The 20,110-nt window shown below is 37.2% G+C and overlaps 3 protein-coding genes across 5 annotated transcripts in view; 2 read left to right on the top strand and 1 right to left on the bottom strand.

Annotated features, from left to right (window-relative positions):
• Positions 1 to 14,471, bottom strand: part of ca12 (carbonic anhydrase XII) — a 27,203-nt gene extending 12,732 nt beyond the window's left edge. For 2 of the 3 annotated variants that reach the window (XM_067589840.1, XM_067589838.1), the window contains exons 1-3: positions 14,382 to 14,471; positions 2,105 to 2,303; positions 1,724 to 1,744 (exon numbers count right to left, since the gene is read on the bottom strand). In XM_067589840.1, the coding sequence (XP_067445941.1) occupies positions 1,724 to 1,744; positions 2,105 to 2,168 (85 nt within the window). In that variant the 5' untranslated portion in view covers positions 2,169 to 2,303; positions 14,382 to 14,471. The remainder of the gene's footprint in view (positions 1 to 1,723; positions 1,745 to 2,104; positions 2,304 to 14,381) is intronic. The other variant, XM_067589839.1, reaches the window with a different exon arrangement.
• si:dkeyp-73b11.8 (BPTI/Kunitz domain-containing protein) lies at positions 8,243 to 12,787 on the top strand. The gene is made up of 6 exons (XM_067589841.1): positions 8,243 to 8,403; positions 9,647 to 9,835; positions 10,568 to 10,744; positions 10,886 to 10,930; positions 11,086 to 11,164; positions 11,254 to 12,787. Exons 1-6 carry the CDS (start codon positions 8,337 to 8,339, stop codon positions 11,336 to 11,338), a joined length of 642 nt encoding a protein of 213 aa, XP_067445942.1. The 5' UTR covers positions 8,243 to 8,336; the 3' UTR covers positions 11,339 to 12,787.
• usp3 (ubiquitin specific peptidase 3) overlaps positions 14,346 to 20,110 on the top strand; it is a 10,643-nt gene continuing 4,878 nt past the window's right edge. The window contains 9 exon segments of the mRNA XM_067589842.1: positions 14,346 to 14,484; positions 14,806 to 14,866; positions 15,570 to 15,707; positions 16,003 to 16,086; positions 16,318 to 16,399; positions 16,801 to 16,880; positions 18,614 to 18,727; positions 19,265 to 19,378; positions 19,577 to 19,820. Of these exon segments, the coding sequence (XP_067445943.1) occupies positions 14,394 to 14,484; positions 14,806 to 14,866; positions 15,570 to 15,707; positions 16,003 to 16,086; positions 16,318 to 16,399; positions 16,801 to 16,880; positions 18,614 to 18,727; positions 19,265 to 19,378; positions 19,577 to 19,820 (1,008 nt within the window). The 5' untranslated portion in view covers positions 14,346 to 14,393.

Below are 20,110 nucleotides of genomic sequence, written 5' to 3'. Positions count from 1 at the left end.
CCCTATAATAAGAAAGAAAGTTACTCTTATGGCTATAATTACTCCAGTTCATTTGCTGTTTTAATTAGACCCAGCCTGCCCTTTAATAATGGCCTTGAGTGGCCTTTAAGCACTCCTTGGCAGTTCTTGGTAGAACATACATGACTGTGATTACTTTTTTTAAAATATGGGGTATTTTGTGTGTAAAAGGAATGTTAAATCATGAGATTTATGTAAGGGTATAGTAAATCCTATACTGGATAACATCAACAGTCAGGATGACAAAAACACAATAGTAGAGCAGGGCGAGGAAACTACAACAGTCATCATCAACATCATTTATTTTACTCCCATGTTAAGCTTCACTGTTTTGTCCTCTTCCAGAGGGTGGAGTGTTGAGGTGAAGATAATTCAGATGACTCAGCTGTGCCCCCGTCAAGTGCTACCAGCCCTCTGGACTACTGACTACTGTGACAAGGCCTCTCGAGGGTTTGATTGTAACTGAGGATGAAATCCACCACGCTGCACTTAGGAGGAGCCTGAGGTTTTTTCTTCTTCTTTTTTTTTTTTTTTTTTTTTTACATCAGCTCTTTTCTACAATAGTCATCACAAACCTTTCCAATTTGGTTACTAGTTAATTTGTTATCAAAGATAATAGTAAAAGTTTCTGATAGTTTGACTGTTGCATTTAGTACATATAATGTTAAGGATCCAGGTGTTTACAATTGATCATGTTTACATTGGCTCAATCACATTGTTAAAGTATTCCCTGTACTGATGCATAAATTTGAAATTTTGCTATTTTTTCCCCATTGATTGGTTGTTTCTATTTTCTAAATTTCTGCATGTAGATAATGAACAGCTGTGTAAACTGCATCCTCAAAGGCTCATTTGTTCCCATTAATGCCAAACCCCTGCTATAATAAAAACTGAGTGGATCAGCCTTCCTCAGAGGTCCAAATTAAGCGAGGAAAATTTCCACTAACTATAATCGTTTGACTCTAAATAACTGTGCATAGAAGTAGCTCTTTTCTTATTCATCCCCGATGTGCGTGTGTAAAAGAATTTGAACACTTGAAAGTTATCGTTAAAAGAGGATAGCAAGTTTGATTAATGATTGTGGTGAAAACTGAGTTCAACTATTGTCCAAAAATGATAATGCATTGAATTTCTACACCTGCTTTTTTTATTGTTTTAACATTCAGTTCCCAACAGACTGTTGAGAAGCAGTGACACAGTGATAAGAGGTCACACTCTGAGCGCGGTTTATATAAGATATAGTCATGGTTCAAGAAGTCCCTTCCCATGGACCTTAAGGCAAGAGACACAAGCAGTAAATCACTTATGTTGTAATTTCAGAGTATGTAATGACCTCTACGATTACATGAGGTGACAGGGGGATGTCAGTAGTTGTCTTTGGAGGTCAAAGAAGGGTTACAAAGCACACACATTTGATACTGTCATCACTTCCGTCTTACTATTTGACAATGCTAATTCAAAGCCTTGCTGTGGGGGGGTGAAACAACGATAACATCTTCTCTGACTCAGTTATTGCCTCATCTGTGTATAACATCAAACTGATTCTTAACACGCCATTAGGTAATGCTGGTTTTGGGGGTGGAGCAGGGAATGATCAGGACATAAAATGCATATCAGCTGGGATTTCACATGTATAAAGGATGAAAACAGGATGAGTTTATTATCTACAACTAACGGATTGTTGGGAAAATAGGATCAGACTTACCAGTGTATGTCCACTTGGCACCTGAAACAGACAGGAGAAAATATTACTGTAGATTAAAAATGTAATCACAATATCACAGTTTCACACATTTAAAAAGATACAGGACAATTTCTCTTATTAATAAACCATAACAAAGTGAAAGCAATTTAACTGGAAGAGATATCTAGAGTACTAATCTCAGAGCTAAGTGGTCACATTTCAATCATGTCATCCTTACTCTACAGAAGAGGGATCAGACACTTGCCATGAAGCATCCTTTCTTCAAGTGCTAAATGGCCCAAATACCCTGCTGTCAAACAATATTTTCCTCCTCTTTCTACTTATTACAAATCTACAAGTACATCTAAAGTTTCTACATCTTGCACTCAGCAAGGGTCTTACCATGCAGCACGTTGAACAAAGTCAGTTGCAGCAAAACGATGGATATGGAGCTCAGAAACAGCATCTTGATTCTCTCAGCCCTCCCTCGTGTGAGATAGCTTGATGTTCACTCGGTGCAGAGCAGCCACTTGGAGCACCAGAGCGCCAGCCTTTTAAACCGGCTTTTATACTCATGTTGTCAGCTTCATTGTAGCTTGCACTGACGTCAGAGCAACAACAAAACCAGCCTCCAGAGTCATATGGTCACCGAAGAGTGACAACTCAACAGCGGCGACCGCATCCACGCCAAGTCACTCATTTAGGGCGCAAAGCGACCTCAAACCTGCCGGCAGGACGAAGGATGCGGTATCCAGATGTGCCGGTGTTACACCGTATTTGGTGACCCATCAGATTCTGTCACCTGCAGTGTTGGAAGAAGTGCTCAGATCCTTTACTTGAGTAAAAGTATCAATGCCACAATGAAAAATACACCATTACAAGTAAAAATCCTGCATTAAAATCCTACTGAAATTACTAAAGTCGGCACAGCCCGATTGCAAAATTAGTACTTTTACTTTCTACTTATCAATTTAGCTGGTAATACTTCTATATTTTTACTTAAGTATGATTTTAAATGCAGGACCATTACTTGTAATTAACTATTTTTACATTGTGGTATTGATATTTTTACTTAAGTAAAGGAACTGAGTACTTTTCCTCAACGCTGCAGGTCACAGAATCTGGTGGGTCACCAAATACGGTATAACACCGGTGTTACAGAAAAATCTGTAAACCTTGGTTGACACCACTTTTAACATTCCTATTAATCACCTCAACGGTACTATTTCAAAGCTGTATAACACTGCACCAATCTTCAGTCTCTGATAATTTTGCGCATTACGTGACCCGCGAATCTTAATATAGAGAGAATGAGGTTTGGCAGTCATTTTTGAAACGCGTCCACACGTCATCTATTTGTGCCCGTCACGGAGTCTTACAATGTAAAGTAGTTCATTGAGTCCGCTGGTCTAAAAGCAAACTGGCCCGCGTTTATTCTGGCACTGACCCAAATTATGATAAATGTCACCTAGGACCACCTAATCTCACCCACATGTTTTGGACTTGACCCGCCCTTTCTCTATTCTGGAAATCTTGTCAGCCATCACATCTGTTAATATCCACCCCTCAACCTTAGTTGGCCCTCTCGGTGCTCTACAGACTGACCGTCCACTGCCGTCGTACTTCACTGAAGCTTTTCTCACATTACTTGCGAGGCGTGTTATTCTGATGCACTGGAATAATCCTCGCCCCCCTCTCTCGCACCCAGTGGATAAAGGATGCCCTATCCTATGTGAAATGAGAGAAAATTAAACATTCCCTTCGTGGCTCTAATTTTTGCAAAAATTTGGTAACCTTTCTTAGGGCATGTCAAGTACCTCCAGCTGGATGTTCCTATTGATCGAGCGACCCCCCGCATACTGATCCAATTTCTTGCACCTCCTGGCCGAGTTCTGCTTTCCCCACGCTGTTAACACGCAGTACGTTTAGTATGTTACTGTCTCCAAAATGTCTTGTAGTTTGGATGTTTTTTTGTTTTTGTTTTTAAATCATTGTTGTTCATTATTATTGTTAATATTACCCTCCCGTGTCTCAGTATCATTACTACTGTTGATGTTTACCCCACCTTACAGAATGTCTTTTTTTACTTGGTCATATATATACGAGGGTTTACGTTTATTTAAGTATGTGTGTGGTTTTGTTCATTCAAAATTTCATAAATAAATCAGATATAAAACAACAACAACAACAAACTGTGACCCACCATGTTCTGTGACGCTGAAGGGTGAAGAGACAAAGGTTTCTAAGGGGCCACTGGCACATACTTTACCCTCCTCCCAAAAAGTCGCTAATCACTGCATCCCCGCAAATGCCCCTCTACTGCAACAATTACAGTAAAAAGACGTTTCAATCATTCCCGTCCACTCTTAGACATTAGATAAAATAAAGCTGGCAAAGATGAAATGGGAAGAATATTTACATTTTAATCCAACCAAAGACGACATTGTCACACAAATCAAATGCATACAGTGTACATTGCAACTAATAAAACTGTTTCAGTGCTGTGTGTTAAGCTGTTTAAGTCTGAGCCGTTAACGAGGTGCTCCCAAAGTTTATTTAGGCTATTGTAGGCTATTAATGACATTTTCACAACAGCATGACATGCATGATAATTTGCAAAGTTGAAACAATAATGTTTTCGGGCTCCAAAGGCAGACCCCTGCTCCAACATTTTTGACCCTTTTGAAATACAGGTCACCATTTTTGATAAATGCCAAGCTATTAAAATACAATATGACCTTGTTAGTAAAGTGCATCAAGAGGCTGGAGAAAACACTGTGAAATAGCAAGTTGAAGTTGAGGTTTGTTTGAAGCCCACTGTCTTACAATACACTGAAATACAATTAACATTAAGTTAGGGCAGAATATAAAAAGAATACTTAAAAAATAATGCCTACCACAACAATGTACACCACATACATACATACATAAAATAATAATTTAAAAAAAAATTACATTTACCTTTAACTTTGTAGCCTCATGATAAGTTTACAGACCTATGTACCTAAGTACCCCTCCACCCAAAAATGTGTTTTTCTTATTGTTTCTTGACTTGAATGTTTGACCTTCACTGTGCAGAATGATGTATGTGCAGAGACACTGGATGGCTGTTTTCATATTCATCTGCTGAAGGGGGGAAGTTTCTCTGTGCTCACTTTAAATCTCAGTTTAAAGGATATGTTTTTTTCAAGTCTCTCTTAAAACAATAGTTTGGTGCAGTGAAACAGGTTTTGCTCACTGTAATCATCTCTCCTGCTCACACTGGCCATGAGAAGATGTCCTCCAAATGCATTTACAATGTAAGTGATGTGGGACAAAATCCACAGTCCTTGATTTGAGAAAAAATTATTATAAAGTTTATCTGAAGATAACATGAGCCTTCAGCCATCTGAGTTAGTCAGATAATATCTTCAAAGTTGACAATTAACATAGCCTACAGTGTTATCCTGTTCAGCTGTAGTGGAAGGATCATAACAAAAAGAGGGAATTTGGCACTAAAAAGACAGGAACTTTGAAAGATGTTGATGTGATTTGACTCATTTGGATGGGTGAAGCTTCATATTAGCTTCAAATAAACTTTCAAATACACTTTTGCACAGAAGTAGGGCTGTGGATTTTGGCTCCCATCACTTACATTGAAAGTACATTATGAAGGGATCTCTTAATGGTCAGTATGAACAGTAAAAACAACACGTCAATGTTCATTTGGGCATCTAGCTATTGTTTTAGGACAGACTTGAAAAATTGTGAACTTATCCTTTAAGACATGTTTGTATGAGCATGGTTTTGTGACATCACAACTAGTCATCATAATAATATAATAAAATAAACATTATTTATACAACACTTTTCAAAAACAAAGTTACAAAGTGCTTTACATGGTTGAACCATGATTAAAACATTTCAGGACTGAAGCAAGTAAGATCAGGCAATTAAAATAATACATAAAATGGAATAAAATCCCCAACAATAAAGATAAAAAACAAACAACAGTAAACAGGTAAGACATGTATCTTTCCTGTTTTAGTGTGCTAGAATTAATAAAAGGCTTTTTTAAAAAAGATATGTTTTGAGAAGTGATTTAAAAGATGTCGCTGATCCTGCAAGCCTCAGATTCTTGGGCAAGGAGTCCAGAGCTGAGGAGCCCTTACTGCAAACACCTTTAGTCTTGAGCTGGGGCTTAGAAAGACACAGCAGAGCCCTGCCTGAGGATCTGAGGCCACGCTCTGGCTCATAGCGGAGCAGCAATTCAGCAATGTACCTGGGAGCTGAACCAAGAAGTGCTTTAAATGTGATCAGTAAAATCGTTAAATCAATTATAAAACTTACTGGTAACCAGTGAAGAGAGGCTAAAACAGGGCTGATCTCGTCCTCTAGTATTTATTAAAAGCCAAGCAGTTTTGTACCAGCTGAAGGTGTGAGATCGTTTTCTGGCTTAATCCTGAACACAATGAATTACAGTAATATAACTGAGATGAAATAAACGCATGGATGACCTTCTCGAGATCAGACTGAGAGGGAAAAGACCTGATTGTTGAGATGCTGGATGGACTTTGGGGGACCAAAGAGAGTTATTTCTGATTTGTTGCCCTCTTCACTGTTTTTTAATGAACATAAATTTTTGTGTCACCTGCATAACAATGGTTCTGGATTTTTGTGTTTACATATATGTCCTAGAGGGAGCATATATATACAGAACAACAAGGGGCCAGGGATGGAGCCTTGGGGAACACCGCAAGTCAGAGTGGCCACAGAAGAGGAGACATGGTGCTATGACAGCACAGAAACCTGATTGAAATTTGACAAAAAATATCATAATTATTTATAAAGGAAATCAACTCTAAGTGGACAATCGTCTTTTTTTTATCAAACTTTTGATAAAAACAGTAACTTAGAAATGGGTGTAAAATCTTTAAAATCTGTAGGGTCAAGGTTAGGTTTCTTGAGCAGTGGGTGAACTACTGTGTTTAAGGCATGAGGGAACACAGCCAGTGGACAGAAAGCTATTTACAATAGATAAAATAGCGGGACCAACACTGTTAAAAACCTCTTTGAGAAATCTGGCAGGCATAAGATCTGAAGGGGAAAAAAAGTGCACATTGAAAGGGCCTCAAAGTTATTGAGCAGAGGGGTTGCAATGTGGAGAAGGAGAAGGGTCACTGATTACATGACCAATCTGGAGTTTTATTTCATTTATTTGTTTGTGAAGAAGGATAAAATTTGCTCACAGATCATGTTTGTGGCTTCAGTTTATTGGCTGATACTGATTATGATTATTGGCTAGGAGAGTTAATTACAGATTTGATGGTTTTGAAAAGAATTCTGGGGTTATGATGGTTTGTTGTAATGATTTTGGAGAAATAGGAGGACCTGGCTTCTTTTACTATTATTTCTACTATTATTTTTGATAGGCAGACATTAGTTCTTTCATAATTTGATATGACACTACCAGGCTGTCCTTTTTCCATTTTTGTTCAGCTTGTCTGCATTTTCTCTTTATTTCTTTGGTATAGTTATTTAGCCAACGTGTGCTGCGAGTTGATCTGGATTTTTACAGGTGCTATGGAGTCAAGTACATCTTAACATGTATTGTTGAAGTTGTTTAGTAATTCTTCTGTAGACAAATTTGATTTGTGGCTATTGCTATGTGTAGATGCAGTGGTGAAGGCCTTGTGAAATCTTTCCGCATAGTTTGTATTGAAGAAACATAAGTAGCCACTGTGGGAGCAGCGGGTCGAAAGAGGGATTTAAAAGTAATAGCTTTGTGGTCAGACACACATGAGCTAGCCTCACAGAGATCAACACTATCAAGAATAAAACCAGGGGACAGTAAATGTCCAGGGTGTGGCCCTTTAAGTGAGTGGCACCCTCAACTGACTGAGTGAGATTAAAAGAATGCACAATGTTTATAAAATCCATAGTAAAAGAGGATCCAGGGGGTAGCATATATGTAAGTCACCTAAAATCAAGACTCTGTCAAAGTGAGGCATACTAAAAGCTATCTATCTATCTATCTATCCATCTATCTATAATATAATTTTTAAATTTTTTTTAAAATGTATGAAATCATTTTTTCTCTTTCTTGGCTCTTGATGAGCATACTCACACATTAAAGATGAGGGTTTTATGCTGCAAAAATGGAAAGGTGACGTGAGTATGTCAGCTGAAATGACTAAATAAGAGGATAGTTCTCCCTGAGGTAAATCTATGATGAGGGAGGGTGTTGAACTTGTCCTTTATAAGTTTTCTTTTAATCAAGCCTTCTGAAAAAGGATAGGTTGCTGTTCTTAAATATGCTGATCTGTGCCCTCAGTCTACCCATGTATCATGCTGCTCCCACTAATACAAAATAAGGAGTTGTTTCAAATGAAACACACACTATTACATATTGAGTTCTGTATATAGAGTTGTTTTTTCTGGTCACACCCTAATACAAAAAACACTAACCTACTTATACCTGTGATAAAGGTAATAAAAAGGGGAAGATGTCTATACCTGCTGTAAACTTTTGTTTCGATTGAAGGTGAATCATTGGGGAAATATTGGTCCAAAGGTCAGTGATGATAACCCACTCCCACTGTAGTTTACAACCTTCACTCACTCCAGGAAAGACTGCACAAAGACAACCAGCAAAATGAAGCACCTGCTAATTTTTGGGATTGCTTTTGCTGCATTCCACATCTGCAATTCCAACAAACCAGGTAAATTACATTTTCATTTAGCAGGTATATTAAACTATTTTCTTTTAAAATTATAGTTAATTTAAAACCATAACCGAAGACCAGTTTATAGACCTGAAGTTAAGTTTTAAGAATAGGCCAGGCTTTCAGCACATGACCTTTACTGAAAATGAGGAATGTCTAGCCTTGTGTGTTGCTGCAGTTTTAAACAAGTACAAAATATGGTGTTTTACGTATTTTCTGTGTGGTTGTCAAAGTATTAATTATCCTTTTTTGCTGAGACTAAATCAGGAAGATAAAGCGTCACCTTCAGTCCTTTCCGAGCAACATGGCGGTTATATTGGCAGTTTGATCTCTCAGTTTTTAAGGGGACTAAATAACCTGTATTCTGAATCACATACATGAGAGTGATGGCCGTATATTTGTGTGTAGTAAGGACTAAAATGAATTCAGTTCAATCTGAAATCAGCATACTTGATGGAAAAATGTTTCCATTTATCATACAAGTCTAGACTGCATCTCTCAGCAGGATATAATTGTATTTTTACCTTTTCAACTGACTTGATTTTCATGTTGTAACTCGCAACTGAAGCCAACAATGATTGTCTTTAGATGTAACCAAAAACGAAAAGACAGTATTTACTGTACGTTTACTCTCCTGGAAATGTTATTTACATGTTGCTAACGATTGTGTTAAGCTGAGTAGAAAATTCCTTCCTCTATAATTCCAAACTTTCAAACACTGAGATCATTTCTGTCTGAGCCTGACTGTTAGGAGCATTTCAACCTGCATCTTCCTCTCAGCTCACTTACTCTGTAAATGACTGGGGAGGCCCAGATTTTGAGCATCCAAGTCTATCCAGTTAGTTGGTTTCCCTCCAAAATCAAGTACATTTCAGTTAAAAGGTGTGATAATAAAGGAACCATTTGAAACTGCTTCCCTCCTGTGAAATCTATGAGGGCAGGAAGACTGAAAATGCACCATAAATGACACTTTTTATTGCTGTCATAAAAAGAGGGAGTGGAGGTCAGTTAAACATTAGCAATGTGATCACAGGTATCTGCTGAGGATTTGTGCTAAAACATTTGTCATACAGTATTTGTGCAATCTTACTGTAATCAGCCAATAGTACCTGACAGTGAATATGCACTTTGACTTCTGATGAAAATACCAAAAAGGTATTTCTTGAAAACCAGAACAACACCTTGTACTTTTTGCACATGCAAAAAAACTAACATGTGGTTTATTTTTATCATCCAACAGAATGTAGGTTGCCTGAGGATGAAGGTCATGGCACAAGCTTTGAGTTTTATGTGTATTATGATTACACCAACGATAAGTGCAACCCTTTCCTATACAAAGGCCAAGGAGGAAATGCCAATCGTTTCAAAACCGAAAAAGAGTGCATTAGAAACTGTTCCGCCAATGCAGAAGCTATCTACCCCATGGATGGTGAGATGATTTTATGAACTTAAAGTGAAAAAACATTTTCATTTCATATTTTATTTAACCACCAACTCTGTTTTAAAAATGCTAAATGTTAACTTCAAAGACTGTCTAACAGTAGATGCACCCAGACAAAAAAAAAATCCTTCTTCCTGGCTGTTTTCTGAGGACTTTGAAACATGAACTGACTAATGATGTAGAGTTTTATGGCCCTAAAGGACCATGAAAGGAAATACTGCATGCCTCCTCGACCAACCAATCACAACCAAGAGAAAGAAAGGCCTTCTTGAGATCAGCCAGATTGATAATTACTTTTTAATTATATGCCTTTGCTATTTTGTGTGTCAGTTTAATAGACCCAAATAACACTGAGTTTCACCTTTCATAAATTCCTTTCATCGAATTACTGTATGTCTTCAGAGGCTGCGGGAAAGACACGTAAAAGCATTGAGCATTAACAGTACGCCACCAAGTGGTGAAAGAGCAGAATTACTCATGACAGACTGTATGAATGAATACACCTGAGGCTTTTTTTACAACCTGCTTAATAAAGTTTTAATCATCATCATACTTGATGATACTAGTTGCACAGTTTAGAAATAATCAATCTCATATGTGTGTTTTTTTTGTTAGTATAATGAATGAACTGCAACTATAACTGCTTTTAATAATGATGATGAAGATGATGATGATGATGATGATGATGATGAGGATGAGGATGATCTTTTCTCTTCATAGTGACCACGGCTTGCACACTTAAAAAGGAAATGGGTAAATGTAATGCTAATCTTTTGAGATACTACTATGATTCTGCTCGTGACAAATGCAAAAAATTCATTTGGACTGGATGCATGGGGAACGGAAACAGATTTACTGACCAAGACGTCTGCAACAAAACCTGTGCTGGCATCCACGGTGAGCACAAATGTACACTGTTATAATGATGCGTAAATATGTCAATACATGTTTTAAGACTAAGTCAGTGATGATACTATGAAAAATATGGCAAAAGGTATGTTTTCTAAGACTGTTGATATTCATTGTTTTGGTCTGAAGTTGATGGGGAGGACCCGGAGGAAGACGAGCCAGACACTCCTATTGGTAAGTAGACACACATGTGGCAATGAGTTCAGTGATATATTTAGTTGAAAGTCATGACAAGCTACACATACTTAATTTAATATACATACTTTCTTTATTATTTATTATTTAATCTATTTAAATAAATCCTACTTGTCTTTTGTTCTCTTTAACAGCAATCATCTGTGGAGTTTTGCTTGCTGTGATCGTTGTTTCTATCTTCGTAACGGTGATCGTCTTGACCCTTAAGTCAAAGTAAGATAATTTTTGTTTGTGAAAACAGCATTAATTCATTAATTTACTACTCTCCTGTAATTATGTTAATATTTATTGTACTTCTTTAGGAACAAAGACACCAAGAAGGCAACAGGGAAAAGTAGAGATGCCCAGACCGACGCACCTCTTCGGGACACCATTGAAATGGCATAGAGGATCATGTCATTGAAGAGACACCTCAATAGCAATGTGTGGAGTTTCCACCAGCTTGGTACTTTGATATAGGCCTAACTCTACTAGTATTGATACCGATATTATGAGTCATTCTAACATTTCTAAGTTCTTTGACTTTTTTTGACATATGTAATAGTACTATAATTTTGTTAAATTTTCTATTTTCTTTCACCTCTACTTTTTGGGCAAAGGGATGTTTCTTAATTGCATTATTTTCCTGAGAGCTCGGTCAAATATTTTTTATTCAACATTAATCTCAATAGCTTACATGATAAGTCAATTAATTGATTAGTCATTCAACAGGAAATTAATTAGCAACCATTTTGATAATGGATTGATCGTTGAAGACATTTTTCAAGGAAACAAGCCAAATATTCCCATTATTTCAGTTTCAGTATTTCAGACTGTTCAGTCACAACAAGAAATTTAGGAAATTGAAAGAGACATTTCTCACCAATTTTGGACATTCTATAGACCAAACAAATAATTGATAACATAGTTTACACTTTATTGTCTTTGCTATCATTATCAATCAGTATTTTAGACAAACATTGAAGCACAGTCAGGAGTAGAAATACATCATTCCACATTTAGAAACTCATTTGCTCGTGCAAAATTACCTGAAATGCTTTTAACAATGTGATATTATAATCATTCCAATGTTTCCGATATATAACTGCGTCATCTTCTGGCTCAGTGATTTACTAAAAACAGGCTGAAATCTTTTGAATGTACGTGCCAATTCAAAACTCAACACATACTATATTCAGAGCTGTTTTTGTACAGTTATACTCACTATGCATTGTCTGTTAATATGTTTTCCAGCTTAGCATTTGTGAATCTTTTGTTTTAGTCTGTAAAGATCCCAGCGTAAAAGTGTCTAAACCAACTTTTCACATTTTCCCACATTTATCTAAAAATGGCTGTACTATCTTTAAATGCTCATATTTGGTATTTGGGATATTAAATGATTATTCCCAATAGAGTTGGAGAATAATCACTAACATCTTATGGGAAATGTGCTTGTGGAGTTGCAGATTTTTTATTATTCACTGTAATTGTGGAACAGTGTTATTAAACAAAACACATTACAGGTTCTTCTTTTCAAGGTGGTTTTGCACCGGTTGTGCTGCCGTGTTGTGGCAGGGGTTTTTCAAAGTTAGGTTATTTGATTAGTTCAATAAAGGATGCAGTTGGCATTTGTTTTGATGTTAAGTTTCTCATCATTATTAACGCAACATTAAATTCCTTTCGCGTGGATGGTCTTGTTGTGAAATAAAAGAAAAGTTTAACTTTAATTAATCAAGTAGTAGACACGTGATGTGTGAAGACTTTTTTTGTCTGAACATGGATAACTTTGTACAACAATATTCAGTTGTCATATTGCAGTTGCAGTGAATTGATTTGTTGATTAAAGGGATGTTTCTATTTGTTGTGTTGTTGCATGTGTGACACGTTGTTAATACTTACACGAAAATGATTCCACAGTGATATTAAACACACATACAGTGTATAGTAGCAGTAGCCTACACACCACAGACTGCTTCACAGTTTTTCCTCAGTCGCTTTGACACAATTAAGCCTAAGGTGACAATTTTTAGTTTCAGCATCTCTGCTGGGTGATAAGTTATCAAATTTCTCTCAGACTATTTATCAACATATTTATTGTGTAAATCCATATGTAAAATATTGAATCCAACCATCATTATGTTGTAAACACAAATATAATTCAGAAATGTCACTAATCTGGTATTGTAATAATGCCAGAAGAATTGAAAAAAGGCCATTCTTGAGATTCAAACAGTAACATGTTTCTTGATGATTTGAGCAACCACATGTTGTCATTTCACTTTTCAAGCATATTTATACCCCAGATAACTCCATCAGACAGGACTAGATTGGAGAGTAAAGAGGGAGGCCAACAGATAAGATGTTGGGTATGGTTGCACTACCTAGCCCAAGTTTGTGCCTTTTGTGTATTATAATTTCATAATGGTAGGCTGATACATGGGAGTCACAAAGTCTGACAAAAGACTTGTTCCACTTATTTGTAACATATTTAGGCCACTATTCAGTTGGCTGAAGAGGAAATTCTGTCAATCTTAATCAAGTTAAATGAATGAATTACTTAACTGATGAATGAATGGAAAGTGTCAATTTGGTGACAGCAGACCTATAGCAGTTGATTAATTTATTTCTGAGACATGAGTTTAACATTTACTTGTAGCTTTTGCAAGTTGAATAAAAGTGAATAAAGTGTTGTGACTCACAGTCACTGGCGGTTGTTTCAGTATTGAGAAAATGTGCGTAAGCGCTCAACTTTGATATAACTATCAACTCAGCTCTAGGCTTAAAGACAGTTCACTGCCTGTAGCCTACATGTTGTCGGGAAGCGATACATTACTACGCATGCGTGCCACGGAGCAACTTCTAGTTGATACGTTACGTCTCACAGTTACGTCTCACAACATGTCTTCATTAGGTTCAACATTACAGATTACAAATGTTAATAGTATGCAAAAAACGCCAACATTAATATGACACCTACAGTAGTTTTTCTAAGCGACCTGGGGGGTGTAAGCGAAGAAGGAAGTAGTTCAAAATTACTCCCAGAAGATTTTTCATCTTTGTTTTGTAGTTGGCAAACGGCCCGAGCCGGCAGACCCTGCTACGTCACTTCCTCAAGTTATTTCCATTTGTTTGTGGCAAACGCTCTCAGTTATCTAGTACATTACACACCAAAGATAACGTTACAGTTTTATCTTACAACATGTCAGGGAGGAACTTGTCTTGTCTATATTTACCATAAATCGACGTAACCTGAAATTATGCGAGAAATACAATAGCTACCAAACGTGTTAGCGTTAGCAAAGACAGGAAAACGTGCGTTCGCAAACACAAGTAGTTGGTCGGCTAACGGTAGCTAGCTAGTTTGGGGTTAATTGGCTAACTATTGTTCGCTTCCTTATTCCTGGTTACCCTTGGTGTTGTAGTGTTGGCTAACGTTAGCTGACTTACTCACAATTGCAAACTGATGGAGTGCCCTCATCTGAACTCAAACGTGAGCTTTACGATCGATTCCTCCAGGTTCCCTAATGGTACTCCTTCCTCCTGGTGTTGCAACGGTAAGTGAAGTGTTTGTCCCTTTTTATTTACAAAAAATAACGGTAATCTTAAAGAAAAAAAAATGTTGGTGCCTGCGCAGTGTTTTGGATCCCAGCCTCGAGTCAGGTTACTGACTCAGATTCTGCCACATTTGTGTCGGCTAAGATGTTGTAGCTAACTAAAAGTGAAAACCATCATAACATATCATAAGGGCAGATGACAATTCATAAGATATAAAGCAACATGATGTCCCTGTCGCACATGAAAGCACATCGCAGCATTAAGTTGCCTTATTAAACTGCACACTTAACAAGTAAGACAACTTCTCCCTTTTTCTCCAGTTTGCAGATCTAATAAAAGTCCATGGATTTGCCTTACCTGCCTGATGGTCCACTGTGGACGGTAAGTTGTTGTCTGATGTTTCATTTGTAAACTGTATTGAGAGTTGCATACATAACCCATTAGTAACTGTGTCCCAATAATTTTTATTCTTTTGACCATTTTGACTTTGGGACTGGCAAATCGATTATGCCACAATACATAAGTTTAGGTTTGACAAAATAACTTTAAGGCATGGTCCACTTATTTTATTGTTCAAACCTGAGGAAGACAATCTTATATTTTGGGTATTTGTCTAAAGTACTTTGATAGAAGGGGGATTGTGTTCTGGGGCAGTAGTGGTTGTCTGTTAATCTCAGGGTTTGTTGTTCGATCCCAGGCTCCTCATGTAGTCATGTTGAAGTCTCACTGAGTAAGAAATCGATCCCCAAATTGTATAACAGCTCTTGCTCTACCACCACCGTGTGTGCATGGGTGGTAATGAAAGGAATAATAAAGTGCTTTCTCCTGCTCAGGTTAAAAAAACACTACATAAGTGCAGTCTACTTACCTTTTACCATTTGCGTTGTATTAGGATAAGACTGGTAGTTGCAGAGTATTGTAGCTGTTCTGGAGATAAGAACGGCAATAATTGGTTTTGGGGGGCAGCCTCTGCCATACTCTTTGATAACCTTTGTTAACTTAGGCCTATAAGTGTTTTCATTTGTGAATAATTTTATGGGAATTCAAGATGTAGTGTGTTCTGTAATAACCTCCTTTTATCTAGGTATGTTAATGGCCATGCAAAGAAACACTTTGAAGAGAGTCATGTCTTTGGCATTAGCCAAAGGAAGGGTGAGAAACAGGACAAAGAGAAATCTCATCATTCTGTCTGCATGGACTGCAGCAACTACAGCGTATTTTGGTGAGCTTCCTTCATAACTAACCTATCTGTGTTTACAATCTGTGACTCACCGTAACATAACAGGAGCCAAATGTTTCATTTTTCATCGTCGTTTATTTATTGAAGATTAATCAGTTACTTTGCAAGTGATCCAACATTCTTCTGGTTACATGCTGTAAATGTTGATGTTGTATTCACGCCACATTTATAATTGTGTTTAAATGCTGGATTCCTCGTGCAAGGTCAAAATCTCAATAAGTTTATTGCATTTTCAAATATGTATGTGTTTTGAAGGTGACTAATATGGATTTTATAGTTACAGATGTGATGACTTTGTTGTAAATGACACCAAACTCGGGCAGGTGCAGAAGGTGAGGGAACATCTCCAGAGTTTAGAAAAGTAAGTACTAATAGGTTTAAATCTTTAACAGTGTAGTTTTTTTTCCTTATTGCTCCAGTCTTTAATTATTACACATAACAAAGGATAAAAATAACAATTCAAATGTACCAATATTTTTGATAGTGTTGGACAGTTTTTGACCTAAAACGCAAAGCTAAGATATATCTGCCTGCTCTGGAAGATACAAGTAAATGTGTCCAGATAACATGTTGGTTTTTTTTCCTCTTACAGCTCAGCGCTGATGGGTGACAGACAAAGGAAAAGAAAACTTCAGGAAAGCCCAGCTCCAGACAACAAAATGTTAAAAGACAATGTAAGTGCCCTAAATTATGATTCTTCTCTTTTGGCTTCAGAAGCAAATTGCTGCCACTACAGCTGTGTCCTATCATAAAAGACCTTGTATTTCTGGCCAAACTTTGGCTCAAATTTTCCTTATACATAAGTCTTCATTCACACTGTGGAATGCAGTGGCTCCAATTAAGTATGAGTCACAGTAGCCTTTTATAGACTATCACAGTATCTTTAAATGTTCCCTTAAAACATGCTTTTTAGTCTGGCTTCTTCTTAGGACATTTTTAGAATGTATTTAAATATATACAGTACCAGGCAAAAGTTTGGACACACTTTCTCATTCAAGGGAATGGGAAAGTGTGTTCAAACTTTTGACCGGTACTGTATGCATACATATTTATGCATGTCACTTGTCTCTGTCAGGATGGGGTGGCTTTAGGTGCTACAGGCCTGCGGAACTTGGGCAATACATGCTTCATGAATGCCATTCTGCAGTCCCTCAGGTAAGGCTCTGCACTGAGGATGAAGTATGTGGGTGGCAATATACAGCATGCCTCAGTAGCTTTGCCCCTGTACACCCAGGGCCCCACGATCAGTCATCCTTTATTAATACAGTCTGGGGCACAGTCAGGGGGATTACGCAGGCTGCTTGGAAACAAGACACAGTCAAAGGCCAGATTTCCCAGCTAACACAAATTTTTCTTGATTCTTTATTATATAATGTACATTTCACATTACTGCTGACCATTTACCAAAGCATGCTATTGATATTTGTTTTCTGATTTTCCTACTTTCCGGGTACCCATTGGTTTCCATTCATTTCAGTATGGTGTTAAAATCAATTTGTAAAAACTTGAAATGCGCTTCATTCCACCAATGCATTCCAGTGAATATATAGTACAATTATGTTATCTGTGCCTTTTGAAGGTCAATAAATAAATCACCTTCACCAAACTGAAGTGCAGCTTAACCAAGATGTAAGATGTATTTTACAGCTTTACAAACCTACTCTTGTCTAAAGTTTGGATTCATTTTGGGCATCTTAACAACCCTAGAAAAGTGATAAAAAAACAAATATTTGCATCTCATGTTACAACAACTAAGACGGCAAACCACTTGATATGAAAATTTAATTCTGCTATTGGGCAGACACATAAAGGAAACACACTGATATATTTATTATAAGATACAATTGTTAACGTAATCCAAGACATGAGCCACTTCTATGTCAGTATTGAAACACTAAAGACGAATGGCAGGCTTAATCTTTCATATTTTGTCATTATTTCGATCTGTCCTGATTAACTGACTTTTAAATGCAGAGAAAAACCGTACTGAGAATGATCCAGAATATATTGCCAGACATCTCGAGAAGATTTTAGTAGGACAGCTGGTCAAGCTTTTCACATACAGTGTGGGGCAGCTGGTCTATTACTGTGTGCTTGACTATTGGATGATTGTGAAGAGGCCATGAATAAGATAGTATTTCTCTTAATTTGAGGTGCAATGTACAAATAAAAAGGTATCAAATAATATTGATTTAAAAAGAACACAAATAATTGAATGGCGACCTGAACAGCTGAATCAGATTCAATCTAGATTTCTCAAATCCTCAGTCATTTACAGACAGTGTGGCTTTAGTGCCGTCATTTAAAAATGCTTTCAGATACCTTGTTTATGTGTTGGTGGGAAGCCACAATGTCCAAGATTTGAATAAGCTGCTGAAAAGAATGGCTCTGTCAGCAAGTCAAATAATCATAACAAGAATGTTGTAATTTGGCTAGCTTTTTGCATTTATTAAAAGGGTGTTGTTAGTCAAATTAATATACACCTTCATCTGCATTATTACATAGAGATAACTTAAGTGAAGAGGAAATGATGCCTGCTGAGAAGGCTGGAAAACATTAAAAACCGGAAAAAAACTGCCATGATTTGGAAGAGTGTCAACAGTGATGTAACGTTGGCTAGATTTATCTGTTATATAAATGTAAAGACATCTATGATATTGTTAAAGAGAATGAAGGAAGGATTGTATACCTAACACGTCATCTTACATTATTAAATATATATATATATAGATTTTTTTATGTATATATATACTCCGTCCTCTGTTTAACAAAGGATACTTATACCACTCGCATAGTAAATTACTGCTTTTCTTCCAAACTGTTGTTCTATTTTTTGCCAACTTCTGCGGTTAAACATCATATCACAAAACATGTGTTTCTTTCCACAGTAACATAGAGCAGTTCAGCTGTTACTTCAAGGAGTTGCCTGCAGTGGCTCTGCGCAGTGGTAAGACGGCAGGAAGAAGGATGTACCACACCCGCAGCCAAGGGGACAACAGTGTGTAAGGTCCTCTTCTGAAGGAGGGAGTTATGGGCTCAGTGCATTGATCCGAAATTAATTGTGGCAACTATAAAGTAAAAGTAAAAAAGTTACTTAGGATGCTCCTTACAGCATTAATTATCATAATCGTACTGTAGATTGAGTAGTACAGAAATTGCAGTTTATCCTGGAGGTGACCACAAGAACAAACCCTCCTATACATTGTTATGTAACCCAACAGTCCTATAATTTCTGGTATTATTGTGAGATGGACAAAAGGTAAACAAAATCTTTAAATTTTAATTAGCGCTTTTGTACTACATGACATTACATCATGCAGGTATTTTAGTATTTTCCTGATGTTACAGCAAAGGTTTTTAATCCACACCTGACTGGCAGCCCAATATGAAGCAACACCAAAGAGACAAAACGTTCATTATAGTTTAAATTTAAAGGTCCAGTCTGTGAAAAGCATATTAACTCTGGAAAATTATCATGGTTTGTCAGTAGAAGAGTATTAGATAAGCTTTAGATATTGATTATGCTTTATATTGAACAGGTCTTTGGTGGAGGAGTTCAGGAAAACCCTTTGTTCCCTGTGGCAAGGGAGCCAGACCGCATTCAGTCCGGACTCCTTATTTTATGCTATATGGAAAATCATGCCAAGCTTCAGGTAAACCAACACTGTGTGGAGAAATGATTAAGTTACTAACACTGAACAGTAAACTGTTTTGTTTTTTTTCTCAATTTTGTAGTTTCCCCATGTGCTTATGGTCAAGATATTGTCAAAGATGCAACATGCAGCACAGACTGCAACAATCCAACGTTCGGTTACAAGTAATGACATTGATAGCTGTGTTTTTGTGTCCAGGGGTTACCAGCAGCAGGACGCCCATGAGTTCATGCGTTACCTGCTAGACCACCTCCACAGGGAGCTCCAGTACAGCCGGAACGGGGCAGCTCACCCAGTCTCACCTCAGGATGGGGTCAGACTCTCCACCGCAGAGGGCAAATGCTGCATGTAAGTTGGCCTAACCTTACAATTATTTTGTTTTTTGCCAGTTTGTGTATTTGTTTTATGTTTTTGCAGTTTTGCAATGACTTTATATAGAAAAACTAGACATATTTAGCATTGTAGTAGTCATGCTGTCAGCTGCCTGTGACAAGGCTCATGAAAGTGGATGTTTCCTTTTTTTTGTTCCAATATCCCAGATTTCTGATGCATTTTGGTATACTGTGTTCAATTTCTCCACTTCTTTCTTTATTGAAAACAGCATAGTTTTAACTTTTTACTCGTTGCCTTTAGAAGTTTTAATGATTACATCCAGGATTGAGGTACTTTTTACTTGAGTATATTTTCCTAAAAAGTTTGTGTGTTCTATTTAGTACTCTGTTAACATTTGCT

This window comes from Thunnus thynnus, chromosome 5 (genome assembly GCF_963924715.1).
Source record: "Thunnus thynnus chromosome 5, fThuThy2.1, whole genome shotgun sequence".
Lineage (NCBI taxonomy): Eukaryota > Metazoa > Chordata > Actinopteri > Scombriformes > Scombridae > Thunnus > Thunnus thynnus.
The sequence above is the reverse complement of the archived record's forward strand: the minus strand, read 5'-3'. Positions and strand labels throughout refer to the sequence as shown.